The sequence below is a fragment of the Nipponia nippon genome, unplaced genomic scaffold, assembly GCF_047370975.1.
Source record: "Nipponia nippon isolate SJK-2023a ecotype South Korea unplaced genomic scaffold, ASM4737097v1 scaffold_7, whole genome shotgun sequence".
NCBI lineage: Eukaryota > Metazoa > Chordata > Aves > Pelecaniformes > Threskiornithidae > Nipponia > Nipponia nippon.
Genome location: NW_028262391.1, coordinates 32160670 through 32188075, shown reverse-complemented (window position 1 = coordinate 32188075; position 27406 = coordinate 32160670). Strand labels below are relative to the sequence as shown.

At 55.2% G+C, this 27406-nt stretch overlaps 3 protein-coding genes across 16 annotated transcripts in view; all 3 read left to right on the top strand.

Annotated features, from left to right (window-relative positions):
- The first annotated feature begins 422 nt into the window (after positions 1-422).
- GOT2 (glutamic-oxaloacetic transaminase 2) lies at positions 423-13246 on the top strand. The gene is made up of 10 exons (XM_087739894.1): positions 423-565; positions 5617-5773; positions 7281-7409; positions 7787-7846; positions 7966-8127; positions 8787-8891; positions 9821-9971; positions 10237-10402; positions 11391-11541; positions 12083-13246. Exons 1-10 carry the CDS (start codon positions 429-431, stop codon positions 12203-12205), a joined length of 1341 nt encoding a protein of 446 aa, XP_087596020.1. The 5' UTR covers positions 423-428; the 3' UTR covers positions 12206-13246.
- Positions 13247-13398: 152 nt separating this feature from the next.
- Positions 13399-22089, top strand: SLC38A7 (solute carrier family 38 member 7). 3 transcript variants are annotated; one of them, XM_087739893.1, is made up of 12 exons: positions 14339-14353; positions 15330-15435; positions 15606-16047; positions 16253-16451; positions 16541-16685; positions 17410-17508; positions 18286-18343; positions 18698-18812; positions 19040-19187; positions 19279-19478; positions 19721-19775; positions 19869-22089. In XM_087739893.1, the coding sequence occupies exons 3-12, from the start codon at positions 15781-15783 to the stop codon at positions 19969-19971; spliced, it is 1389 nt and encodes a 462-aa protein (XP_087596019.1). In that variant the 5' UTR covers positions 14339-14353; positions 15330-15435; positions 15606-15780; the 3' UTR covers positions 19972-22089. The 3 variants fall into 3 exon arrangements, with proteins under 3 accessions (XP_087596017.1, XP_087596019.1, XP_087596018.1); XM_087739891.1 differs by lacking the exon at positions 15330-15435 and having other exon boundaries at positions 13399-14353; XM_087739892.1 differs by lacking the exon at positions 14339-14353 and having other exon boundaries at positions 14424-15435.
- An 898-nt stretch (positions 22090-22987) lies between these two features.
- Positions 22988-27406, top strand: part of CNOT1 (CCR4-NOT transcription complex subunit 1) — a 60408-nt gene continuing 55989 nt past the window's right edge. For 2 of the 12 annotated variants that reach the window (XM_087739152.1, XM_087739154.1), the window contains exon 1: positions 22989-23225. The gene's annotated coding sequence lies outside the window, so the exon portion shown is untranslated. Of the gene's footprint in view, positions 23226-23410; positions 23618-23759; positions 23892-26136; positions 26158-27406 lie in introns of those variants that run through there. The other 10 variants (XM_087739159.1, XM_087739157.1, XM_087739148.1 and 7 more) reach the window with 9 other exon arrangements.

Sequence of the window (27406 nt, the reverse complement as noted above, 5' to 3'; positions counted from 1 at the left end):
TATGGTGCAGTGCGGTCCTATACAGCCAAGTACAGCCCCACACAGCCCGGTATGGCCCAGTACAGCCCTGTATGGCTCCATATGGCCCAGTACAGCCCTGTGCAGCCCAGTATGATGCAGTATAGTCCTGTATGGCTCAGTACAGCCCAGTATGACCCAATACCACCCTGTACAGACCTGTATGGCCCCATATGGTGCTGTACAGTCCTCTGTGGCTAAGCACAGCCCAGTACAGCGCTGTACAGCCTCGTATGGTGCAGTACAGTCCTTTGTGTCCCAGTACGGCCCAGTACAGCCCGGTACGAGATGGCCCAGTACAGCCGAGTACGGCCCAGTACAGCGCAGGAGCGGGCGGGCGGCGCGGCTGCAGCCAGACCTCCCGGCCGCCAGGGGGCGGGTGTCGGCGCGGTCCTGGCGCGGGGCGGTGCATGCGCGGGGTGGGGCGCGAGACCGGTGGCCGCCGTGTGAGGTGTCCGCTCGCCAGCCCGCTCGCCGCCGCCGCCATGGCTCTCCTGCACACCCGCCGGCTCCTCGCCGCCCCGCGCCTCGCCGCCGCCCGCGCCAGGTGAGGGCTGAGGGGCGGCTCAGACCCCCGGGGCCGCCCTCCGGTGCCGGCGGAGGGGCTTTCGCGCCGCCGAGCGCCGGGCCCGGTGCCCCTGTGAGGCGAGGCGAGGCGAGGCGGGTCGGGTCGGGGGGCTGCGGGCCCTTCGCGGGGAGGAAGCGTGTCCCTCCGTGGAGCCCGTAGGCGCCGCCGGTGACGTCGCGGTGGGGAAGAGGGGGTTGCCGGGGGGACGGCGCGCCGATTGGCTGGGGAAGGCGGCGAGTCGGGGGGCGCGCGGCGCCTCTTCGCCTTCTGATTGGCTGCGGCTGGGCCCGGCGCCCCCAGCCTGCCCTTGAGGAACCGCCGTGGAGGGCGCGTGGGCACGCGGGGTGGCGCGCGCACGGGCAGCGTGCACCGCGCACCGGGGCCGGGGGGACCCTGTGCGCCGAGAAATGGGGCTGGGGTGCTGCTGCTGCTGGTGTGCACCCGGTCCGGGGGCATCCTGTGCACCGTGCAATGGGGCTGGAGTGCTCCTGGTGGTGGTGTGCAGCAGGGCCAGGGTGGGGGATCCTGTGCACCGAGAAACGGGACTGGGGTGCTGCTGGTGGTGTGCACTGTGCAAGAGGGCACAAAGGACCCCGTGTGCTATGAAATGGGGCTGGGGTCCTGCTGCCTGCCACGCACCACGTAGCAGGACCAAAGGGACCCCATGCACCATGAAATGGGGCTGGGGTGGCACTGCCAGTGTGCAGCGCTGCCTGTGCTAGAGCCGTGCCTTCAGGTGTGCACAGCCTGGCGTGAGCGGGATGGGAGCGAGGGTGTTTCTCTGAGGGCCTGTTCTGCGCTGGTAGCTCTGGACTCTGCTGTCTCTGAAGCCAGGGTGCAACTGGAGACCTGTGAAGAACCCAGAATGGCTCCACAAAGTCCAGCTGACCTGAGAGCCACAGGGCGCTGGCTGGGAACACCACCGTGACCAGGTGGCCAAGAAGCAGAGCGTGCAGAGGGATCTGGGCAAGGACTTGCAGCTCTCCAAAGCCCTTTGACTCCTGGCCCACACTGGTTTGGGAAGCTTTAAGGACCAGCTCCCTGCCCTTATCAGTGAAGAAAAGCAGTGGGTTTTTTTTTTATTTCCCCATTCCAGCAGATAAATAAGGCTATTAGGTATTGATTAACCCTGTTCTGTCCAGCATAGCCCCTTGCTGCCTTGTGAGACGAATGCTCCAAGCCCCTGCTTCTCCTGAGGCAGCCTCCTGGCTCTTCTCAGCAGGTACGGAGGAGCAGGTATCTAGAACTTGTGTTTTCTACCTGTGAAAGGTACGCAAGCCCACTGGCAATAGCTTTGCTTTTCTCAAGTTTGTTACACTGCAAACTATAAATTACCAAACTGAATTGAGGTCACCTAAAAGGGGCGCAGACCATGCCTTTTGTAAGTAAAGAAAGAGCCTTTGTGCACAGCCCTCAGTTGTTACCAAAGAGTTATCCTGCGATAGGGGATGCCAAGCAGTGATTGGCAGTGTTCTCTTTCCTTATCTTCAGCAACTTCATGTGATGCTGGGAGTTGTTACAGTTGTTCTGTGCTGGGAAAGGTCTTTCTGAAATCAGGACAGAGGTGAAGAGATGCGAAGTGGTTAAAATGGCTCCCTTGACACACAAATGCTAATTAAGGTGATAACTCAGTCTGCTGCTCTGATGTATCACCAGACAGCTATTTTAAATGCTTTTCTTGGTGGGGAGCTTACCGCAGCTGACTGGGGCAATTAACTGTTAGGCTTGAAAGGACTGTAGTAGCCTGTTGGCATTGTTCTTGTGTAAATATTTGCTTTAGCTGTGGTATCCGGCCAGCAAAGCCTGTCGCCTTTGGCCCCTCTGCTCTGCTCTGGCTTGCAGAACTGCTGTAGGGGCTTTGGCAGAGGTTTTGAAATCCAGTATCTTACGTGGCTGTACCTCAGGGAACGTGGATTGGCCTCTTCACAATGGAAACCTTCACTGGACTTGCAAATGCTTGCTTACCTAGAGGAAAACTTGCTTTCTGGGCTTGGCTTGAGTCCATAAGCACGCTCTTAGGTCTCTGCAGCTCGGGCTGTAAGTTCCACATATATTTTTGAAGGGTGTTGCTGGTTTATGCAGTTCCTGGTGCATTTTCCCAACTTCTCTCTGTCCCATCTTTCACACTGCGCTTGCAGCTGTGTATTAAACCAGCCTGGAAGACCAGCCTGGCTGGAGAATATGGAGACTACTTGAATACCAGGTCTGCTCAGCATCTGAACTCTTGACTCAGCCACCTGTGTTCAGGTCCCGTAGCTGGAAAACATGCTTTCTTTGGCTTACATTGGGTATCCCTCAGGTAGTTCAACCCCAGCTAGAACTTGCCTTCGTTTAGTTTTCAGCACTGAAATTCCTCCAGCCTGGCAGAGAAGATGTGCAGTTTATAACTTTGACCTTTATTCGAGACCAATGCTCTTTTAATTGCTCAAAATAAAATATAACACAGTGCAGAGACAACAATGTTACAGTAACATAGGGGCAGCGGTGCGTTAGGACTTACGGCCTCAGATCCCTAGTAGATGTCTTCTCCCAAACTCCTGTCTAGAAAGCTTTGCCTCTGTGATCTCTTGGATATCCTCATGGGTCTAGACAACTCAACCTGGACTTTTCTCCTGTCTCCCTGCAAGCTCACCTCCATGGAAGCAGCAGAAGAGTCTTTCTTTGGCCTTCAGGCTGAGAACGGGAAAATCAGTCCTAAACCTACCCTTCGCTGCCTTAAGCCGATAGAAAGGCCGGCTCAGAAGGAAAGTACTTAACTCTCTGGAGTGCTGCAGCTTAGGTAAATGCCCGCAGGATCAGCATTAATTGCAGCAGTGGTATATTAGAGCCCAGTGACCTGCTTAAGTGTTTGCAAGATCAGGACCTAAATACCCCAAACACTGTAAGCCGCTTGGTGAAAAGCCCAGCAGAAAGAAGGTGCCATCACCATCCCCAAAGATGTAAAATATCTGCAAAATAGATGGCCGGGCTCCTGCAGCCCTTGATACCAAAATAATTGTAGACCAGGTAAACTGCAGAGGGACATGCTCCTGTGCCGAGTGTGTTTCTCTGCACCTTCCATTGCCAGGAAGGCATCGGGAGAGGTTTTCCAAAGCAGCATTGCATGCTGCCTGAACCTGCAGTAGGTTTTTGCCCTGGCAGCCCTCTCGGTGTGTCCTGCTCAGGTTGGCTGCCCAGGCTGCTCCCTCCCTGCTGGCTGCAGCCCGTGTCCCTCTCTGGAAGGTGTGTGTTGCTGGCATGACTGACTCATCCTCCTTTCTAAGTTGATCCTGTACTTAACCAGAGAGGTAATTAACACTTGTTAGTGGTCTAGAGAACGCTAAGCACATCTTCCATTTTAAACTACCTGAGGTGGCTCTGCCTCGTATGTGTTTGTTGCCCTTTTTTCCACAGAGCCTGTCAAAAGGAAGAGACAGGCTTTTTTTGGAAATACTGTACTGATGGGAAGAGCAGTTAAGTCCGAAGAGAGCAAATGATGTTTGGGGCTCCATGAGATGCAATCTACATACACATGCTAGTGCAAACTGCATTTATGTAGTGAGTAAACTGGGTCTAAATGGACCCAAAACAGGGACAGAGTGGAGGGGGAAGATGATTTTGTGAGTTCTGCTGATCACTAGTGCTAGAGCTTCCTTAACCCACCTGGCCCTTCTGCCTTCAGAGGTGCTGTATCTGTCACCACACCGAGCACTCAGCAGGAGATCTGGCTGGCCCAGGGGTGGCTCCAGGCTGCCTGCGTTGCCTGGGGCAAAACCCAGCCCGGGGGTGGAGGGGAACGGGACCCACGGGACGACAGACACGACAGGACAGGACACAGCATTCCTGTGTTGGGAAAGCTTGTTATCTTCATGTGAGGCAGCCTTCCCGGGGCTGCAAAGCTTTGTAAAACTGATACCTGGCAGCATTAGTGGTGGGAGCTGTCTCACTGTGTGTTTTGCCTTTAGCAATCAAGACTGAATCCTGCCCTGGAAGAGATAAACCCAATCTACCACCTGCGTGATGCTGTGAGTCAGGATGCTCAGAGCTGTGTGGAGTCTTCTGTTGTCTTTAGTACTCCTGTCTTCAGGAGGGGGCTGTTACAGCTGCAGCCCTGTGTCAGGCAGGTTAAAAACCTCTTCTCTTGCGCTATCTACAAGCCTGCAAAGCCTGGATGTGGGACTGGGCAGAGGCTGTGGCCAAAGGAAGAATAACAGGTTTCTTTTTATAGCATGGTCTGGTCTGCCCTTGACATTAAGAAAGGCTCTCCATCTTCAGGATGTCCTGCCAACAGGGCAGAGGCAGGTGGTTTGTAGAATGGCTGCTGAGCAGCGGGGTGCAAAGCTCTTCCTGACAAAGGGAGCTTTCGTGCTTGATAGAAAGGGAAGGGGGCTTCACATCAGAGCTTGTCACTGGCCACACTGGGAAGAAAGTGTCCTGTGTGATTTCCAGGAAAACAGCATTTGGCTATGACATCCCTCTTCAAGCAAGGCAGAGTTTGTAGGGTAGGGAAAGGAAATAGCTTCATTAGGTCAGCCAACGTTATGGGAAAAGCAGATTAGTTTTCATGCACAAGAGCCCTTCCAGGAGTTTGGAAGAGGCTCCGTATTTGTGCTTTATGCAATTGCCTGGATTTGGCCAAGGTTCCCTGGAGGGGACTAACCTACGTGATCCTGCCTGTAGGCTGTGAAGAGATGGCACTTGGCCAGAGCGTAAGAGTTTAAGGCTTGTTTCCTGGGGCCTTCCTGGTGTCAGCACATAAAGCAAGCAGGGCATTTCTACATGTTAATGACTTGGAGGGGGTCAGTCGTCTTCAGCCACAGTGAACTGAGGCTCTTTGCCCACTCTGCAACATAAAACGCAGTGCCAGATCGTGGAGCATAAAGGAGTTGTTTTGTTTTTTTTTTTCCCCTGGGTAATTCTCTTAGCCCTGCTTGTGCCTTTTCCAGTGGTTTAAAGACAAGATTTCTCTTGAGGTTTTCTCTCTGGCCATGTTGGTGCGTGTCCTTGCCCAGTTCTCAAGCCTAATTCTTAGCTTCTTTTTTTCCCTTCAGCTCGTGGTGGTCCCATGTGGAGATGGGTCCCCCCGACCCTATCCTGGGGGTGACAGAAGCTTTCAAGCGCGACACCAACTCCAAGAAGATGAACCTGGGTGTGGGGGCGTACCGGGATGACAACGGGAAGCCGTACGTCCTGAACTGTGTTCGCAAGGTGAGCCTGGTGCTGGCTGCTGGACAGGGCCGGATCCAGGTGTCGGGGATCATGGAGGGGGGAAGGCCTCTAGGCAAGGTTTGCCTGTTGGTCCTTAGAATAAGCTTTGTCTCTAACAGAGCAGGACAGTGTTCCTGGATGTCTTCCTTAGCAGTACTAATGCTTTTGAGACACAACAGAGCTGGTTGTTAAGTAGTAGGGGATAAAATGGGAAATACGTGTCCTATTCCCATCTGGGTAAATCTAATTCGTTGCTGACTTCCATGAGCCCTCCAACCCAGCTGTCCTCTGAAGGTCAAGGTGTTTCTTGAATAGGCTGATGTTCCCTGGGCCAGCCCACATGGGAGGAAAGAGCTGACATTGTCCCGTTGATGGATTAGTCTTAGAAATTCTGCTGAGCCGTTGTTACCAGTTTCTCCATAAGCCAGTCTAAAACTCAAGCCCAGGGAGCTGGATGTGGACACTGCCCTTGAGGGGATTATGGAGCCTCTCAGGGCTGTAAGTGTAGAAATAGGCCATTAAATAGCTGGCAGCTGACACACATATTGACTGGCTGGCCTCCTTGGCACAGGGAGGAGGCACTGTCCATATTTCTCATCAATGTGGGGTTTAAAGCCATCCCTTGCCCTCGCTTCCCCTGTGTTAGCACGTATTGCAGCTGGGTCACAACCAGGGAGCCTGGGTGGTGTCACAGGAATGGTTTTCTGGTGGCATGTGAATGCTGCCAGGGTCTGTCCTGCCGCTCTGGGAGCATGGATAGGGTTCCCAGAGCACTCTAGGTGTCTCCATCACTGCATTTTTCCTGAGCATGGCTCCTTGTCTGCTGTTCTGGCTTCCACTCTCTGATCCTGTGTTAGGTAGAGACTTGGACTGGTTTCTGATGCAGGATCTGCTTGAAAGAAGTAGAGATTAGCAAAGCTGGGGGGAGCCATGTTTAAGGGTTGGGTGAGCTACCTTTCAGACAGGCTGCTTTCAAAACTGGCTGGGATTTTTTTTTTTTTTTAACCTGCTCCATCTAGTTCAATAACACTCCCAGCATGACGAGGCCTTACAAAGGGCTTGCTACCTACCCTACCTGGTTTTGGGATGTCTCCCTGTGTAGAGACAATCTCTGCCTTTCAGTAACAGTCAAGTCTTGCCTTCCTGCAGGGCAACTCCTGCTTGGGTGAAGAAACATGTGTCCTTGTGCAGCAGTGCTGACTTGTAACAGGCTGGAAGCAGTGCTCTCCTCTGGCGCCGGGTTTTCTGGCTCTGCTATACTGACACTGGCACCCACTGAGGGCACTGGTGGCCGCTGGGCACCTTGCCCCGTGGTAAAAGCAGACTGTCACCTGAAATGTTTACTGCTGCCCTGGCTTTGAATGAGCCCTGATCTCTGAAGGGAAACTCCTGTAAACCAACCTTTGCCCCTCTTGAGCAAGCAAATGTGAAAAGAAGCAACCTTGAGCTGTCCACCATCCTCTCCACAGTGATGCCTTCCTTGCTGAATGTGTGTCCTCCTTCCCAGGCGGAGGCCATGATAGCATCCAAGAAGATGGACAAGGAGTACTTGCCCATCGGGGGGCTCGCAGATTTCACCCGGGCATCCGCAGAACTGGCTCTGGGTGAAAACAGTGAGGCTTTCAAGAGCGGACGGGTAAGGAGCGAGCTGGGAAGCAGGGGGTGGGCAGCACTCTGATGGACGGTTGGTATGTGGGTGCCCAGCAAAAGTGGAAGGACTGGCAGGTACTCATGCCTCTGAGTTGCAAGCTGGCCAGACCCAAGGATAACTGTTTCCCCTGAAGGCTGGGGTGCAATAGCCCTTCCCAAGGAGGGGATTTGACCTTGCCAGGGGTCCCAACTCCTTGCCCTGCAACTGGAGTTGCTGACCCATGCGGTTCCCTTCAGCCCCATGTCCCTGTTTGAGGGAGCTGTCACAGAGGTGCGCTTCTGCCAATGCTGACATAGTGACTGGGCTTTCCCTGTATCGTACCGTGGCTGCTCAGATGCATGTATTTGTTTCTTCCCTTGCAGTATGTCACTGTGCAGGGTATTTCTGGGACTGGATCTCTGCGAATTGGAGCCAATTTTTTGGTGAGTCCCAGGCTGGTGAGGGAAGGAAAGGACATCTTTAGACCAGAGCTGAATCTTTGGGGTTTTCTAACTGCTTGAGTCTGTTCAACCTGTTTGAACACTGTCTTTCTCTTGATCAGCAACGGTTCTTCAAGGCTAGCCGTGATGTGTATCTACCCAAACCGTCTTGGGGCAATCACACACCCATTTTCCGTGATGCTGGCCTGCAACTTCAGGCTTACCGCTACTATGACCCCAAGACATGCAGCCTTGACTTCTCTGGAGCCATGGATGACATTTCCGTGAGTTGTCTTTCATGCCTGGAAGCAGGGAGGTGATGTGGAGAGATGGGTGATCATCTTGCTTTAGCCTAAATGTAATAGAATCATAGAATAGTTTTGGTTGGAAGGGACCTTTAAAGGTCATCTAGTCCAACCTCCTCTGCAATGGGCAGGGACATCTACAACTAGATCAGGTTGCTCAGAGCCCCGTCCAACCTGACCTTGAACGTTTCCAGGGATGGGGCATCTACCACCTCTCTGGGCAACCTGTTCCAGTGCCTCACTACCCTCATTGTAAAAAATTTCTTCCTTCTATCTAGCCTGAATCTGCCCTCTTTGAATTTAAACCATTACCCCTTGTCCTATTGCGACAGGCCCTGCTAAAAAGTCTGTCCCCATTTTTCTGGTAAGCCCCCTTTAAGTACTGAAAGGCTGCTATAAGGTTTCCCTGGAGCCTTCTCTTCTCCAGGCTGACCAACCCCAACTCTCTCAGCCTTTGTTCATAGGAGAGGTGTTCCATCCCTTTCACCGTTTTTGAATATGATGCCTGAAGGCACCAAATGAAGGCTAGAAGCCTTGCAGAGCTTGTCTAAGCTATCTAGGGCAAGAGTCCCATCTCAGCTGCTGAGGAGAGTGCTCAGATGTCATCAATAATTCATTCTCTGTAACATCTTCCTTAGAAAATTCCAGAGAAGAGCATCATCCTCTTGCATGCTTGTGCTCACAACCCCACCGGGGTGGATCCCCGGCAGGAGCAATGGAAGGAGTTGGCGGCTGTGGTGAAGGTGAGCAGTAGAGCGTCCCAGGGGTACTGTGCTGTTCCTGGGAAAAACACATCTCTGGGCTTTCATGGGTGGTATCTGGCCTTCACTGCGCTAAAGGTTACTCCATTCCCTGAAGCCAGGATGGGTGTCATGTTCCTGTACTGAAGACAGGAGCCAGACAAGTGCACCCATAAAGCGTCTAGCTGACCGTCAGACTTTCTGGTGGCACCTTCCCAGGAAGCTGGGGTAGGGAGACCTGAAAGGAGAGCAGCAGGGTTGAAAAAGTGAGCTGTGATAGCTGGAGAGGGTCTCCCAGTGCTGGTGTATTAAAAATGCTGGAAGATCTTTCACATGCCTGGTTTCTCTTTGCAAGTTTCAGCTGGAAACAGATAGGGGCAGGTTCTTCCTTCATCCTTGTCGTCTTCCTCCCTGCCGCTCTCCCAACCTGTAGCCTGTGAAATTTGGCTTGGGGATGCCTGGCCTTAGTAATGTTCTGAGCATTGGTAGATATCAAAGTGACCTCTGGGGCCTACAGATGGCTGCGGGTCTCCTGACTGAGGGGCAGTGCGTCTGGGTTATCTGCCTGGAGGCATTGGAAGGGCTGGCACCTGCCCAGAGGGTTCCCAGGTGGTTTTCCTGGAAACTGATAATACAGGAGACACTGAAATGGAATAATTTGTTACTGCTGAATCCACTTCTGCCTTCTGGGCCAGACTGCATGTCTCATAAATGCACTGGGAGGGTCTTGACTTGCTGTTTTGATGTATGGTGGGTACCTGTGGTTTTGGGGCTGCCTTCTCCGTTGCAAACGAAGGGGAATGGCTCCACTTCAGGAGGTCCACAGTTGCAGTTGAGCAGCGCGCTGCCTGCATAGCTCTCTTCAGCCTGCTGCCCTGCTTGCTGGAGCGGTGTTCAGCTCCTGTGACACTCTCTCCCCTCTTTGCTGGCAGAAAAGGAACCTTCTCGTGTACTTTGACATGGCCTACCAGGGCTTTGCCAGTGGGGACATCAACCGGGATGCATGGGCTGTGCGATATTTCATCGAGCAGGGCATCAACATCGTCTTGGCACAGTCCTACGCCAAGAACATGGGGCTGTACGGTGAGTAGGGCAGGTGGCGCGGAGGCAGTTTCATCCAGGCTGCTGGAGGGACCCCACTGCCTCTGGGGTTTAGCAGCCAGTGTCCTTCTGCTGCCTGTGTTCATCCTACAGTTCTGATCGGGGTGCAGGAGATAACCCACTGGGAGCTGGTGGAGACCCTTCTAGAGAACAGGGTTCCGCTAAAGCTGTGTGGCATTTGGATAGATCCTGCCCCAGCCCTGCGTATCCAAGGGCAGCGGCTGGGACCTGACTGCCCCTCTTTCAGGAGAGCGTGCGGGTGCCTTCACGGTGATCTGCAGTGATGCAGAGGAAGCCAAGAGGGTCGAATCACAGCTGAAGATCCTCATCCGCCCCATGTACTCCAACCCACCCCTGAACGGAGCCCGCATTGCCTCTATCATCCTGAACACCCCTGACCTTCGGAAGGAGTGGTAAGAGGGAACCCCTAATGCTCACGCCATCGAGATGTGGGGTTTCTCTGTGGCAGCCCTGTGCTGTGCTTACTGCCTGCTGCTGTCGTGGGCAGCTCATAGCTTCAGGGGTACAGTCAGAACCACGTGTCACTCCTTTCCTCTGGAGAAATCCCTGCTCGTGTCCTCGCACCAGCTGGTATTGGTCCAGCCTGACACAAACGGGTTTCTCTTGTGTTACCAAGGCAGAAAACACTGTAAAGGAGGAGCTAAAGCTCCCCTAGGATTGAGGACTGCAGGAGCTGCCTGTCCAAGGGGTGGAAAAGGCTGACTGAGGTGTTGTAGCCACGTAGTATGTCTCACACATGGGAAGTGGAAGCGTAAGCCCCCTGGGAATAAGACCCAGGAATGTAACCCTCATGCTCTGAGCCTGCTTCCTGGCATCAGCCTGTGCTGCTCTCCCAGCCCCTCAATGTCGAGTCCCTGCCGGCAGCTGGCCTGGCAGAACAAAGGCTGACTGTGTGTTGTGGCCTCGCTGGAAGCCGTGTTCCTTTGGCAGGCTGACGCTTACACCTGATCCAGGGCCCAGCAGAGACGTCTCCTAGCTGTGCTGCCTTGGAGCAGGGATGTCTGCCTGCACTGGGAGGTACCCCCACAACTCTTCGTTTATCTGCAGATATTATTTTATCTGGGTTTGGGCAGTGCTGCCATGAGGCCTCCTGCTCACCTGTGGCTTTCCGAAGTGAGAAATGCTGATACTCTGGTAGTAGCATCCAACAGCTGTGGAATAAATAAATAGCAGTCACCGTCAGGTACCAGGAGAAAGAGGCAGCTCCCCAGCTGGAGCTACAGGTTCACGCTCTCTGGTCTTTGCTCATCTGCATCCCCCACATTTTTGGGGTATGAGGCCCTTCCAGATGGGAGAGGGTTGATTCCTGGTAGTTGGGGGGTGGAGCAGTGTTGGCGCATCCCAGCCCTGCTCTGAGCAGTTCCTGGGTTGGCTTCTCAGGCTCGTGGAGGTGAAGGGCATGGCCGACCGGATCATCAGCATGCGGACTCAGCTGGTGTCCAACCTCAAGAAAGAGGGATCCTCCCACAACTGGCAGCACATCACTGACCAGATCGGCATGTTCTGTTTCACGGGACTGAAGCCTGAGCAGGTAAACGTAGTTCCTGTGGTCTCAAGGTGTCGTTTGTGGTCCTTGTCAGGAAGATCTTGACTGCAGGTGCCAAAATGAGGCCTCGTGGGCAGTTCTTCCTCCAGGAGGAACATCCTCCAAGCCTGTAGCACTGGAGCATCATGGGGACCCCTGTCTTCCTCTGCTCCCTGCTCTGCTTGTGGAGGTTGAAAGCAGATGTAGCTTGCTTATCTGTCAAAGGAAGCAGTCACTTGGTGCCGCTCTGAGGTGACCTTAAAGGTCAGCTGAAGTGAGGTGACTCTCCTGGCTGAATGTCTGCAGCATTTATGCGTTCTGAAGTGAGGTGACTCTCCTGGCTGAATGTCTGCAGCATTTATGCGTTGCCCGAGAGCCAAGCAGCATCTCTTGATTGTTACAGAGTGCACTGCTGGCTCTGCAGGCAGTGGGATGCCATGTCTGCTGGCTCCCAGTTTGCTTTCAGTTCTGGCAAGCTGGGTAAATTTGCACTCTGCTAAGAGCGTAGAGGTTGGCCTGTGGTTTGAACTCTGCTCTTTCACCCCAGGTGGAGCGGCTGATCAAGGAGTTCTCCATCTATATGACAAAGGACGGACGAATCTCTGTGGCAGGAGTTACATCAGGCAATGTAGGTTACCTGGCTCATGCCATCCATCAAGTCACAAAGTAAAGAGAAAGGTGTGCTCTGGAGCCGGTGGCCTTCCCTTCCCCACTGGTTGAAGATGGGGAGGGAAGGGAAACAAGCAGAATACTTCCAACCACAGCACTTGACACCGCTGCTGAATGTATCTTGTAGATGAGTTGTAGAAGCCTAGTCAAAACCACCCTGCGTTATGGAGCAGGGACATCATTGTTGCCTCCCGCTCATCACAGCCGTTCTCCCCTGCTATCCATCCTCTGTCCATCAGCCCCAGCACCCATCTGCACTGGAGGAAGCAAATGCTTAGCACTGCCATCCTACCGGCATAGGCACCAAAGGCTTCCCCATGCTCGTTTCTCCATGACAAGGCTTTGTGAGGCTGTTGGCCGCTGGCCCAAGCGGCAGTGGGCAGGGAGCTGGGTGGGCTGAGTGGGAGAGCTGCTCAGGTGCGACCCTGCCACCCCCTCAGCGGTCCCTGCTGCCAGCATGCTCCATCCTCCTTCATCCTCCTAGCCTGGGGCTGGGCAGCACCAAAGCTGCCCTCCGCCAACCAGCTCTGAGGACTTCTCCCTACTAAAATCTGCTCCATCGTTGGCTTCGCTCTTTCCATCTGGGAATCTCCTTTCAGGCGTAATTCACAGTGGCATTGGTGTGTGGGGCAGACCTGTGTCCCTCCTCTAAACCTGCCTGGCTCTCCTGACTTCACTCCTGTGCCCTGAGGTGAAGCAATTTCTCATCCCCCACCCCCACTAAGAACCCCCTCTGGAAACTGTTCTCCGTTGGTCTCTGCTTTTCCCCGTTCCTGTACCAACCCCAGCAGCCCTCCCTGCAAAGCAGAGTCTTTGTGCGTGTCCCACAGCCATGAGCCAAGAGGTGAGCCCTGCCATGTCCACCCGCACGTGGGGGTGCAGGGTGTCCCTCTCATCTGCTCTGTTCAGCCAGATTTCAGGAGGGAAAGATCCCGAGGGAAGTCTGAGAGCTGACGACTCAAAAAACATTCTATCCTTTTAAACTGAGTGTCCCTGAAACTCTGATTTTTAATCCAAATAAACTGGCACATGGCTGCATCGAGCTGGGGACTTCCTTCTGTCATTGCACAGCTGGAACCTGTCCCTGCTGTGCACCAAATATTCCCTGTCGGGGATGTGCCAGCGCAGGGGTTCTTGTATGGCCAGTGAAACCCTAATCCCGACAATCCCCCGCAGAGAGAGGGCAGTTCCCACCTGTGTGCCCCCAGAGCACCTGGGGGGTGTGGGTTGAGGCTGCCCCAGGTGGGAGCTGGCGTCGCAGAGCTGAAATTGAAGCCTACAGGTTTGAACGCAGCTGTCGCTGGGGAGAGCGTGAGCTCCCAAAGGCCATCTGCCCCGTGCCCAGCCATTGGGTCACAGCGGAGTTTCTCCTTGCAGCAAGCAAACCTGCCTCCCTAGGTGGACCTGGAGGGGTGACCTCTGAGCCTGCGTGAGCTTTCTCCATCCACTAGCACCTTTCCCCTTTGCAGCCGTGCCAGGACATTTAGCAGAGCGGTCCTCATTCCTCGTTCCAGCCCAGCGCAGCCGTGTTCTCCTGGGAGCCAGGACAGGCCAGTCTAGCGCACGCCGTCACGGCGCTTGTTGGCGTAGGAGGAGCTGCTTGCACAGGCCAAGGAGAGCTGGAGCCTGCTGCTGGTCCTGGACAGAGGGTTTGCACCATGATGATTGTTTATGTGGCCCGATGCCCGCGGCCGCCGCTTGCTGCCATTTGTGTAATAAGCCACTTTCCGTGCTGCTGGTGCTGCCCCAGGGCGCTGTGGGTTCTCGTGCTGTGGTCCCCGGTTCTGCGTGGCTCTGGAGCTGCCGCTCCCGGTTGCAGAGAGCCCTTTTACCTGGCGTTAGGCCTTTCTGCTGCCCGTTCCCTGTTACAATAAATGCAGAGCTGGAGCAGAGCCCTGTCTTCTCCCTGTCCTTGCCTGCGGGTCCCTGCGGGTCCGGCTGCAGGGCGGTGGGGATGGATGGGCTTCCCGAAGGGGGAGCCCGCTCGCCGCCGCTCCCCGGGGATGGGCGCTGCTTCCCGGCCGGGCTGCGGGAGCCCAGGGGCGGGCCGGGGGCGGACTACAACCCCCGGCGTGCAGCGGGCAGGGCGGTGCCGCCGCTGCGCCGCCGCCGAGCCCAGCCGGGGCCGGAGCGGAGCGGGCTCCCACCGGTGAGCGGGGCCGGGACGCGGGGGGGCGCGGGGCGGGGGAACGCGGGGAGCCCAGCCACCCGCTGGGGCCGCGTCGCGTCCCCGAGGGCAGCCCCTGCAGAGGCGGGGTGACCGCCACCGGCTGCGGGCCTGGCTTCGAGCGGAGCGGGGCGGGCGTGGGGCGCCGCCGGGGCCCACGCGGGTCCGTGGGTTTGTCGAGTCACCCTCGGAGAAGCGCCTGCTCTCAGGGTCTCTGGTTGTCACCGGTACGGTGGCTTTGCCTGGGGCGAAGGGACAGCCGGGCACCCTGCAGCATCCTCCTCCTGCCGTGGGAGAAGTATCGGCCCCTTCCTCGTCCGGGCGGGGGCTTCAGCCAAAGCGGACCCACGCGTGCCAGCGGACCCACCGGCCTGGGGACCTGCGACCTGTCCCCTCTGCGCTCCTACCCCCGGGGGACAGGGAGGGCTGCCTTTCTTCCCCCGCACAGAGCCGGCGGGGTTTTCCCCTTCCCCAGAAACCTTTGAAGAGGATTTGTAGCACAAGCGTGGGGCTTCAGTAGCCTAGAAGCAAAGGGTGGGGTGGCCAGGAAGAGTCCTTGGAGATGTTGTCTAGGAAAAAAAGAGATTTCCCTTGGCTGTGAAGGTCCCTGCGAAGCCCTGCACCGTTGTGAGGGTTGATCTCCTACAGTTCAGCGAGGCACTGGGGTGAGATCTGGGCTGTCCAGCCCCTGAGGGCTGCAGTGCTGGAAACACCAGGTCTTCAGGTCCAAAAGCTTCTGAGACACCTGGTGCTGATGGTCACCCCGGGGGTGCGTTGGGAGCGGCTGGTCCTGCCTGTCCTGGTGACACAGTGTTTCTGCTGCACGCGCGGGTCGTTCCAGTTGAGCCCAGCCTTGACCTTTACCCGGGAGCACATGCACAGCAGCTCTTGCAGAGCTTGCAGGAATCGGGGCTGGAAATTGGGAAGCGAGCCGTGACACTGAGTCTCGTGCTTGCAGAAAGGCGAGTCCTACCGTGAGGCTGCAGCTCCCCAGCCCTGCGGCCAGGGCTCAGTCCCCCGTCCGACGGCAGTGGTGTCCTCGCCCTGAATTTGGGGGACGAGAGGTGAGTTCTCCTGCTGTATCTCTGCTGGCATGAGGACACCTGTGTGCTGTGACCCCCAAGCTGAGACCCAGGGAACTCATTTCCTCTGTGCCGCCCATCTGATGCCCAGGTTGTCCCTTGTTAACATACGTTAATTAACATTTACTGTGTCCTTCTTCATCCCGTTCTAGGAGCAGTGAAGTGCCTGACCCCCGCGCTGCCGCAGTCCCAGCCTGCCTGTTTGCTGCCCTCCCGGCCTGATGGAGCCAGCGCTGGCAGAGGACCCTCCTCAAGGCGGCTGGCTGAGCCCGGTGCAGGAGCACTAGTGGGACGTGGACGGTGGTGTGTGCCACCCTAGCAGGGACAATGGCTCAGAGCACCGGGAGCATCAACAGTGACTACAAGGACTGGGAGTGGAGCGCTGACGCCGGGGAACGGGCCAGGCTTCTGCAGAGCCCCAGTGTGGAGACAGTGCCAAAGAGCGGAGAGAGCCAAGGAAATGGTCTGGGGGCCACGTCGGCTCTGGGAGCCGTCTTCATCGTGGTCAACGCTGCCCTCGGGGCTGGGCTGCTCAACTTTCCCGCCGCCTTCAGCATGGCCGGTGGTGTGGCCGCGGGCATCGCACTGCAGATGGTGAGAGGGAGGGGAGGGGACGTGGCGGGGGCGTGTGGAGCCCCAGAAGGGGCTCAGGGAGGACGTGGCTCCTGGGAGGAAGCCCTGTTGGGTGAGGGACCCCGGAGATGCTCTGTGTGTACGAGGGTGGTTGCCTGAGGTGGCTTTGGGGACCTCATCACACCGTTGCCTCACCGTCCCCTCCCTGCCTCTTTCCCCACCCCAGTGCATGCTGATCTTCATCATCGGAGGCTTGGTCATCCTGGCGTACTGCTCGCAGGCCAGCAACGAGCGGACCTACCAGGAGGTTGTGTGGGCCGTCTGTGGGAAGGTGCCTGGCGTGCTGTGTGAGGTGGCCATCGCCGTCTACACCTTTGGCACCTGCATTGCTTTCCTCATCATCATCGGAGACCAGGAGGACAAGAGTAAGTGTGTCCCACGGGGGAAAAAAATAACCAGTTGCTGTCCCTTCGGCTGGAAGGGGACAACCTGACCGCCCCGGTTGCCCCCACAGTCATTGCTGCTCTGGTGACGGAGCCCGAGGAAGCTGGGAGCAGCCACTGGTACACGGACCGCAAGTTCACCATCAGCATCACTGCCTTCCTCCTCATCCTGCCCCTCTCCATCCCCAAGGAGATCGGCTTCCAAAAATATGCCAGGTGGGTGGAGAGAGATCTCTGGGCTGGGAGCTGGCATGGGCCAGCCCGCACCCACCTAAGCACGGTCCCAGGGGACAGGGAGTGGAAACACCGTGGTTCTAGCGCCGTATCTGCCCGCTTCCCCCTGAGGGGTTGGACATCTTCTCCTCTGCCTTCCCATGCCTCGATTTCCCCATCTGGGAAGCAGAGGAGCTACTGAGCACCATGCAGCCGCAGTGTCATATTCTGGGGCTTGTGTCCCTCCCTTCTGCTCGCTGGAGGAAGCGGGGAGAGCTGCTTTCAACTGTGTTGTCCCCTGTCTTTGGAGTTGGCCATCCAGCAGGAAGGAGAGCCAGTAAGGATCCCTAGGCCGGGTGGTCTGCAGGCCAGGCCTGCTCCACCAAGCACCTTGGTGCCACCTGGCTGCTGGAGCTGGACCAGGCCTACCGAGGAGTGTCATTTCTTTAACGCTCGCCTCTTTCTCCTGCCCCAAACCCAGTCCATTCCCTTGCTGGCAGGTCTGCTAATCACAAGCCCCTGAGCACAGCGGCATTGTGTTGGCATCTGCACTGGGGACAGTGGGTGACAGTGCCTGGCATATTCCCATGGGAAAGGAGAGTCCTGATGGGAAGGATTGGGGTGGCCTGGGCTGTGCAGGGAGGAAGATGGGGCTGGAGAGGCTGGGAGGAGACCCTCCGCAGAGCAGGGAGGCAGCACGCTGACGGTCTCTTGTCCCCTCTTGCAGCTCCCTAAGTGTGATTGGCACATGGTACGTCACAGCAGTCATTATCATCAAGTACATCTGGCCTGACAAGGAGCTCATGCCTGTGGAGATCCCCACCAGGTGAGTGCAAGAGACCTGATGCTCATTGTGGCCATCACAGCACTGCAGAGCCAAGCAGGGGTTTGGGAGCGAGGGCTGCAAAGGCTGGGGACAAATCCTTCATGAGTCCCATCCCTGGGCCCAGGGACACTGCGCGTTGCTGCCAGAAGCTCCCAAGTGGCTGCATCTCTGCATATCTCAGAGGAGGAGGTGGTGAAGGAGAGGAAAAAGACCTCTTGGAGGTCCCCATGGCTCCATCGCAGGTTTTGGGGAGAGCTGATTGACTTTTACCTCCAATACAGCCAGGCCCACAGTTCCCCCTGCAGTGCTTGTGCTCACCCAGCAACCAGGGCTGTGTCTATTTTAGGATGATTTTGGTTATTTCCTTGGCCACACAGCCCCTGTGGCTTGTCCCCTCCCTCACGGTTTGGGGACATTTATGGGCCCAGTGCAGCCAGTGGGAATTTTAGGGCAGAGCAAAGATTAGACTGGTTTTCGGCACTGCCCAAGTAGATTTCTTATTTTTTTACTGATACTTTTATTTTTGTATGATGTCCTCAATTTTGGCTGGTTCTGTCTCAGTGAAGGCCCTGGTCTTCAGGAAGTGCCAGGTCCCAGGAAAACCTCACTCCATGCAAAGGCATCATCCTGGGTGGGGGGACACAGTGACTGCAGCGCGGGCAGGTCAGCAGAGGAGCGAGTCCATTGCTGAGCACCCCCAGCTCATCCTCCCCCAGGGCGCTGGGTGGGGGGCGTGGGGGGCCCTGGTCTGACCAGTGGGTGTTTCTTTCCCGCCAGCCCCTCCACCTGGACTGCCGTCTTCAATGCCATGCCCACCATCTGCTTTGGGTTCCAGGTAAGGCCACAAGCCTGGCGCTCCCCTTCTCACCTGTGGCCGCCTGGGTGGGGGACCAGCGTGGTCCAGGGATGCTCCCCTGGGTGATCGGCCAAAACGCTCCCGGTATGCTCACTGCACAGCTTTGTGAGGGGGCTGAAGCCAGTTTAACATCTCACCGCATCCTGGATGGAGATGCATCAATTTTACCCCAGATGGAAAGGCCGGGGCAGCCTGTCCCCTGCTTTTCTTCTCCAGCGACAAACCTGGGGGGATCATGATATCACAACAAACCTGGGGATATCACATGTGGGATCCTGTGTGCTTGGGCTCAGCCCATCGTGTGTCCCTGCTCTCTCTCTGTGTCCCTGGCAGTGCCATGTGAGCAGTGTGCCCGTCTTTAACAGCATGAAGCAGCCAGAGGTGAAGACCTGGGGAGTGGTGGTGACAGCGGCCATGGTGATCGCTCTCTTCGTCTACACGGGCACTGGTGAGCAAGAGGATGCCGTGTGAGTGTGGCACGGTCCTTGGAAGAGGCTGTGAGCTTCTGGAGGGTATGGACCCTCTGGTCAGCAGAGGGACAGAGCGGGAAGGGAGGGGAGTCCACCCAACCCCCCTTGCAATGTTCCCTGTGCTATATCCATCCAAGTCTGGTCCCTCAAACACACGTGCAGGAGGCTTGTCCCTGTCCCCTGCTGACTGCTCCCTTCCCGGCAGGCGTCTGCGGCTTCCTGACCTTTGGAGCCAGTGTGGAGCAGGACGTCTTGCTGTCCTACCCCTCCAACGACATTCCTGTTGCCCTCGCCCGGGCCTTCATCATCCTCTGTGTGCTGACGTCTTACCCCATCCTGCACTTCTGTGGCCGGTGAGTGCTGGGAGGAGGCAGGGGCTGGTGTGGGCAGGAGGGGTAGTGCGGGGAAACCGGTTTATATTGTCCCCTTGGTCTTTGCCCACAGGGCTGTCTTGGAGGGTCTCTGGCTCCGCTACACCGGGGTGACAGTGGAAGAGGATGTGGTTCGGGAGCGGAGGAGGCGCCTGCTTCAGACCATCAGCTGGTTCCTCCTGACCCTCCTCCTGGCACTCTTCATCCCCGACATCGGCAAAGTCATCTCTGTCATCGGGGGCTTGGCTGCCTGCTTCATCTTCGTCTTCCCAGGTAGGGCATCCTGGGATGCTCAGGGGCCAGTGGAGGTCTCTTAGCCTTGTGTCTTGAAGACGGAGGGAGCAGGATGGAGATGCAGGAACCAGGAGGTCTTTAGAGAAGGACGAAAGTGTGGCATGAAGTCAGGTGGCAGCCCAACTGGACTCTCTGCTCCGTAACGGGGAGTGCAGCTCCATGGCTTGTGGGGTGTCTGCTCAGTCCTCGTCTGGGTTTAATTTGCCTCCTTTCCCTTTCAGGGCTCTGCCTGATTCAAGCGAAGCTCTCAGAGATCCAAGAAACCAGGGCAATCAGGTAACCGAAACACGTTTCCCCTCTCCCCGCTTCCCCTGGGGATGTTGGCATGAAGGTCCCCTCTAAACATGCCCTGTCCTCCTGTATCTGCAGCTGGTGGGCCCAGGTCAGCTACGGGGTGTTCATGGTCACCCTCGGAGCCTTCATCTTTGGACAGACCACTGCCAACGCCATCTTCGTGGATCTCACAGCCTGATTCCTCCTCCAGGCTGGACCGCACTGCTGCTGTGGGGATGCAGATTTCCCCTAGGACCAAAGGGAAGCAGGGAGAAAACACGTTGGAGTGTTAGGAAGATCCAAGAGGAGCATTGTGATCTGGGACTCGGTTGAAAAAGCCCTGCGGTGGTGGTCTGTATCTCGTCGTCTTAACGCACCAGGCAGTCAGGCTTGTCCTCTCAGCCCTGACTCCCTGGTGAAGCCAGAGCATCACTACAAGGGGACCTGTAGTCCAGGTCAAGCCCTTTCTGCCCCTCCGGGGTAGACATCACTACCTTAGACATCACTAAGGGGTCGCAGTTGGGGTTTGCGAACGCATGCCGCTCTCACCCGTGTACCCCTGTGCTGGTAGAGCTCTCCACAGCTTAAACTCCTCCTTCTCCCAACGTTGGAGGAAGACAGCGTGACTTGCATAAAGGGAACTAGTAATCATGTTTATCAGACAGGGTGACATCCCCGTTGTCGTCTTCTGTGTCAGTGTTTGGTTTGGTTTGAACTCTGCTTTCCCGTGGCTCATCTTGCCGGTCTCCTGCCTTTACTCTTTCATCTCCCTCTGCCTGGGCTGCACTTTCTGTTACAAAGTGGGACCATCACCTTCAGCCTGATTTTTTTTGGAGGATCAGGACAATCCCAGGGTAGGGACACACAGGTGCAATGTTTCCCCTGCCAGGGGTTGCTGGCCCACTAGAGAAGGTGCTGTGGCTGCATTGACCTACTGGAGATACTACGCTAGAGCAAAGCTCTTCTCCAGATTTCCAATCCTGTTGTTCCAGGAGGTGTCCAGGGAATGCGACTGGGTCAGGTGTAGGTTTTAAGGGATGCTTTGGGGATAAAGCAGTCAGTATTAATCCGTTTTATATTGTTCCCTTGGTCGTTTACACTCTCTGTGGCTGGTGTTGCTCTGGGGTGTCCCTATGTTGCCTGTCTGGATAATAGTTTCACTTCTGCTTTCACTGGGTTGAGCAGTTCTCCAGCTGCAGAATCAGTTGGGGGAGTTAAACCTCAACCGCAAACTGCTCTTGTTCACTCTTGGAGCTTCCTTGTTCCTTGTTTGGCCTCTAAAACCCTGGGGGAGGTAGGAATTCATGTGTATCTATTGCTGCTTCTGTGATGAGGGTCCAGCCCAGCTTCGTGCAGCACCTGATTTTGCTCCTTCTGCATCTTCTGGAAGCAGCCCAGGCTGTCGTGGTGGGAGGGTGAACCATGGCGTGCTTCTGTACTTCTCACTGTGGTTCTCTCCCTCTGCAACCAGTGGCGGTGGGTGGAAGGACAGCACGTGGCCACTTCCCCACGTGGAAACATTTGGTCTTTCCCTACCAACGCTTGCTGTGGGTAAATGTGGACCTCCGCACTGCTTCTTGGGATGAGACGGGGAGACGCAGATGGAGGAGGAGGAAGCCCCGAGCACAGCATGAATGTTTGAGGGGATCCTGTAAAGGCATGTGTCCCTCCTGCCTCCCCCAAGGTACCTCCAACTTCTGTGCCCTCAATTTTTGACAAAACCAGGCTCCAGCAGACCCCCCGTTTGTATGGCACCGGCTGCCTCCTGAGCGCCTTCACCCGGCTCCTGCCTGAGAGCCAGCGCTGGGGCTTGGAGGACCCCTTGGCATAAAGAAGATATAAAGGAGGACCCCTTGCCCACCCTGACACCACCCAGCCCTGCAGACCGCTCCTCCTGGGTGTGGGGAGCACAGAGCCACCTCCTGTGGTGCCCAGCGGGGACCGGGATGCTCAAGGCTCAGCAGATGCCAATGCCAAGATGCCTTTCAGTACCCGCCCCCCATCAAGATGGAGAGGGGTTTGGTACCTGGTGGCTTTTGTGGTTCAGGCTTTCCCAAAGGTGAGGTCCCACGGCCCAAGCGGAGGCAGACATGGAGTCCCAAGTCTTTGGTTGTCACCCAGGGAGCCGCTGGGCTCCCTTGATCGCCCCGGGGGGGGGTTGAGAGCAGAGGGGGTATGGAGGTGCTGTGGCCGTTTCTCTGTTTGCCTTACCGCTCCCCTGACTGTTTACAAACACCGGCCTTTTTAAAATGTATTTTCTACGTGCAGAAAGCGGAGGGACCTCGACTCAATAAAAGTGACGTTGTGGTGCGCGCGCTGGGCAGGCATGAGGTGGTTTCTGTGGGGCCGGGGGTGCTCGCGCCATGGGATGCGGGGGATGAAGCCGTGGGATGCGGGGGATGAAGCCGTGTCCCGGAACGCCAGCCCAGCTCTCTGAGCGCTGGGGTGGACAGCGTGGGGCCGGGGGTGGGTTTGGGTGCTGACCCCATGGCGGCTGGCTCCCCTGCCAGAGGTGAGGCCCCATCGCCGGCCTCAGGCCCTCGTACCCCAGGGTGCCCTCCTGGGGGTCCCCATCCCAGCGTTGCTGCCCCGGGGGGCTGGAAGGCGGGCGTGGGGTGCCTGAGGCGGGCGGGAAGGAGCCGTCCCGGGGCGCGGGGTGGTGGCCCTGAGGGGCTGAAGAGCTTCCTCCCCGGGCCCGAGGCCGGCGAGCTGGGGTAAATGGAATTTCGGGGCAAAATGGCTCCTGCAGCGGCGCGGGGACGCGCCCGGCCCCGCGCCCCCATGTTGAGGGGATGCAGGGCCTGGAGCCGTACCACCGCCCTGCGCGGGGGGGAGGTGCCTGGGGCCGTACCACCGCCCGGGGGGGGAGGCGGGGCGGACCGCACCACTCGGGGAGGGGCGCCCCCGCCCCCCCCCATGACTTCGCGCGCCCTTTGGCGCTCCCCGCCACTTCCCCTTCCCGCCCCGCCCCAGCGCAGCGCCCCGCCCCGCGCTCATTGGTCGGCCTTGCCAGCCCGGGGTTGGCCGCTGGTGCGCATGCGTGGATCAAGAGGCCTGCCAGCGCTGATTGGCCAAAGCGGTAGGAAGGACTCCGGCCGCTCTCGCCCAATGGGTGCGCGGCGCTTGCTCCGCGCGGAGGGCCGGGGGGGAGGACGGCAGGACGTCCCCCCCCAGAGGTCGCGCCGCGCTGATTGGGCATATCGCGGGCGGCCCTGCGTTCTGATTGGTGGAGCGCTAAGCCAGGGGGGCGGGAGGCTCGGCGGGCGCCCCGCCCACCCGCGCCCCCGCTGCCCCCCCCCGCTGGCGTGCCGCGAGGGGACGGGGGAGGGGAAAGGCCGCGACGTGAGCGCGCGACCCCGTCCGCCATTTTGTAGCGAAACGGCGGAGGCGAGAGGATAAAAGCGCCAGCGGCCCCAGCCCGCCGCCCCGCTCCGGCCTCCTACGCCCCCCGAGGTAAGCGTCGTGCGTGGCCCCGGACGCCCTGCGGGTGGGCTGCCTGTGGGGGGTGTGGGACTGGAGCCTCCGGGGCGGCGGGGGTCGTGGCCGCGGGGGTGGCGGGCGACGGTGTAGGCCGCGGCGGGGCCGGGCGGGAGGTGGCGGGGCCGGTAGAGGGAGCCCGCCCGGCCCGCCGTTTCCGGGGTGCGTGTGGAGCAGCCTGCGGGGGCCCCCACGGTCTGGCTCGACCCGGCCTGCGCCGCTCCCCGCCCCGGCCCTCGCCTCTTCGCCGCCGCCTGTTTCTTCAGCCGGCGTCCGATCGACAGGAGGAGCCGCCGAGCAAACTTTGACGGGCTTTGCCTCGGCCCGGGCTGGTCGTGGCTCGGGGCGGGAGAGTCGAGTGTTTTCAGGTCCGTGGGTTGCCGGCTGCGGTTCTCGGTGCAGGAAGGAAGGCTCCGGCGGCGGCAGCTGCACGGCGATCGTGTGGAGGTGGCACGGAAGCCTTTGGCTTTTGAGCTGTGTTCATTTCTCTTTCCCTGTCCGCTTTTGTAGCCTTGGTCGTGACAGGTGGAGCTGGGAGAGACTGAGAAAGCGGCCGGTGCTGGGCCTACCCCTGAGCTGTGCTCGGCGGCCTCTTTAGAAGATCGGCATTGTTGTGACTTACCCAAAGAAAACAAGTAACCTGTAAGCAGTGAGCTATAGTAAATAATCCGGTGACATAACCTTCCTGCAGACCACATGGAAGAAATGCTTCTCAACGCTGTCCTCCAGTTAAGAACATGCTGCCCAGTAAAATGGACTTGCTTATTTCAAAACTAGAAATAGCAGCAGTTGGCTGTTTTGACAGATGCTGTATTGTTAGAAATAGCTGCTTTGCAATAGTTCTCTAACTTGGAGTAGTACCGTGTTCTCTTTATAGAATGACTAGTGAGCAGTCATAGTTTAATTTCAACAAACCACAAACAATTTGGATTGTATTTACAACAGAAGTGAGATAATACTAAAAAATACACCATTTAGTCTGTTGATATGTCATGAGCTTAGACTGTCTTTTTCTGAATCCTACTTGTTGGAAGGAAGCATGGCATCTGTTCTCAGTGGAACGTTTTTTTTAAGCAGGTAACAAAACAGGTATGACACCTGACAAATCATTCTTAGTGCATGCAACTGAAGTATTTCCTGTTTCTACGGTAACTACATTGGCATTGACTAAAATTATAGGCAGGATGGGTCTGAGTGACGTGACTGCCTTATAAACAGGAAGCAAACTTAGTTGGTAGTAGACTTGTTTCTCCTTTCTAGGCTTGTTATTGTCTTGTTTTTTTCTGTCCTTATACTTTTAAGTTTGCTGTTAACTGTTGATCCTCTTGGCCTGGTGTCTCTAAACCAAACTCATAGCAAGCTTGCTATCTACCTCTCTCTCCTCTTTAGAGAAACACCTGATCCTGTTTATCTTTCTAGCATAGGGTTCCTAGATATTCAGTTTGTTTTTAACTGATGCTAAAGTGGTTACTGTTGATGTTCAATTGAATAAGTGGAAGAGAAACTGCAAACATAACTTAGGAAAAGTGGACAGTGATGTTTTGTGATCCTGTGATGGGTCATTGCTAAATAGTGTCAGGAATTCTTATCACAGAGAATCATGGCTGAGGACACCACTCTTTTAGCCAGATTTTTTTTTTTGTTGTTGTTCTATAACCATCCCTACTATTATGAATACTGCAGTTCTCCTTTACCTTTTGAAATAGTATTTAACTGTTCTAAAACACTTTTTGGACTGGAAAATAGCACAAAGCCTTTGAGAATGGGTCTCTAAATTTCCTTCACTTCCTTCCAACAGAAACTTTATCCTGCAGTGTTTGAAGGGGAAGTGGGAAGTGAGAGTTTCTTGGGGGGGGGAGGGTGGTTGTAAACAATCCTAGCTGAGATATGAAAATGCCTGAAGTGGCCATGTCACAATTGATGCATGCCTGATGTATTTGAGGTAGGTTCCAAACCTGAAAGTTAACTGGCCTTGGCATATGAGAACAAACATACGTGCTTGGTTCAGCCACTCTGTGTAAACTAAAGTTACTGTGTCTAATCAGCATCGTGGCTTCAGGTTGACGGAATTGTGTGCAGTTTTCTAGTATGTGGAATGTTCAGGTGGCTTTTCTATGTGTAAACACGTAAATTTGAAACAGTCAAATTAACCAGTAGCTTATTTTGCTGTTAATGTGACTTACAGGGTAAGGTTTTTATCTCTGTAAATTTCAAAATGATAGACATCCTGAAATCTAATTTAACTATGGTATCATTCAAAATCCCCTTCGCCCCTTGGAGTGCTTCTCAGAGGTATGCTGCTCTGCCATATGTTCTGTTTGTGCATGGGTTTGAGAAGTCGGTAAGAGACAGTGTTCTGAAGACAGGTTTAGCAGTGGCACTTTTAGCATGTTTTATGTGATGTTTTTTACAGGAGTTTAGAACCTAATCAGTGAACATGTTGCTTTTTCTGTAACTTGAGCTTTTTATCTTCCAAATGCTGTACACATGGCCTAAAATCTTTACAGCTCTTGAAACCCGGTGGAAGTAGTTACTTACCTCTGCAAAATACTAAAAAAAAAAAAAAATCCTAAGTTCAGCTTAAAGTAATTTTGAAATGACTTTCTTTGTAAGGCTCTTACTGAATTTGTGGAAGACTTCAGGCTTGTCATCTTCAGCAGCAAGGCTTAGTTACTGCTAGTGATCTGCTTCAGGTTAGTAGAGAGTGTTTTTGTCAAACCTGATTGCTGGTTACATATTGGCCCTCTGTATTTTGTGATTTTTTGGATTCTTGCCTAAAATTTTATTGTATTTATGTTTTAATAACCCAACAGAACTCTGCTGTTGAAAAGAATCACTGAAATAGATGCCAAATGTTTTGCTGGTGGCCTGTTGATTTCCTTAGGAAGTGTTGAGGCTATGTAATACTGTAAGTTTCGGTAAATATTTTCTACCTTTTAAAAATCAGTGGTGTTGCACAATATAAAATGGTAATCTTTTAAGAGCTCCTGGGTCCTGTGTCTGCTAGCTTAATCCATTACTGTATCACAGGAACTGTAATTGAAAGTAGCTAATTTTGTCAGCAAATTTAAGGGGTTTTTTGGTAAACTCTTTCTGTCCGAGGCCTGAATTTTCTCAGCCTGTAAAGATGGTGGGTTTGCCCCATGGACTGAAAGCTTCTTGAATTGTTGAGGCCAGTGTAGGGAGATTCATTCCCACTAAGAATATAGGCATCTAAAAATAGTCTGCTTTGCATAGCATTCATAGCTTTCTTAATCAGTGCTGTAGAAATTGAATTTTAGCCTTGCATTGAATAACCAGAGAGGTACCTGTGCACTTCTGCTTTCTGGGTAGGGCTCCCTTAATTACTCTGATTTTTATATACTACTGTAAGTTAGGTTGCACCATTTGAAACTCTGAAATGCTGTGGTGCTTCTGAGAGCTGTCAGGTTTTTTCTGTGTATCAGGACACATACTGTGCAAACCATATATTTAGAACATAAATAGGAAGCTGCTTCCTTCAGCTATTGTGTTCTGTCCTTGAGTCGCAGTGTCTGCTCAGGCTCTTGTTCCCTTCCTTGAAAGGGAAAATCCCATTTTGACTCCAGCTTTGGTTCTTAGTGGCACTGCCAGATTTTACAGTTAGAAAGCGGCAAAGCTTGTTGTGCTTCCGTGCAGTTAAAAGCATGTTGAGATGGTAGTCTCTGCTTTTCTGGGAGAAAAACAGCGATACAAATAGGGCAGTGGGATGGTCAGTGTCAGTGCTCTGCAGGATGTTGTGTGGCAGCAGGGAGGATCAGATTTACGACTGATCCCAACTCAAGAGTTCCAGTACCTAAAAGCTTGATTTTTGGGTGGAGTAGGTGTGATCGCTGTGCTGTTTGTATTGATCTGAGGAACAATACCCAGAGAAATGTGGTCTTTCTTCCTAGGGGCCTGAAAGGCAAACTCAAACTTCTGTTATTGCTTTAAAAATGACCAAGTTGGAGTTTTGATTTGTGTCCCGTTCTTGAGTCCTCAGTTCAACCAGCCCTTGAGTTCTTCAGGCTGCTTGCTGAAATCTGGTGCTGTAATAGCTGCTTGCGGTGGCTTTTGTAGGTGTAAATACTGTGGCTTGGTGGTCTGTCTGCTTGATTTTTAACAAATGTTTTTCAGAAGATTTATGTTGGTCCCATATG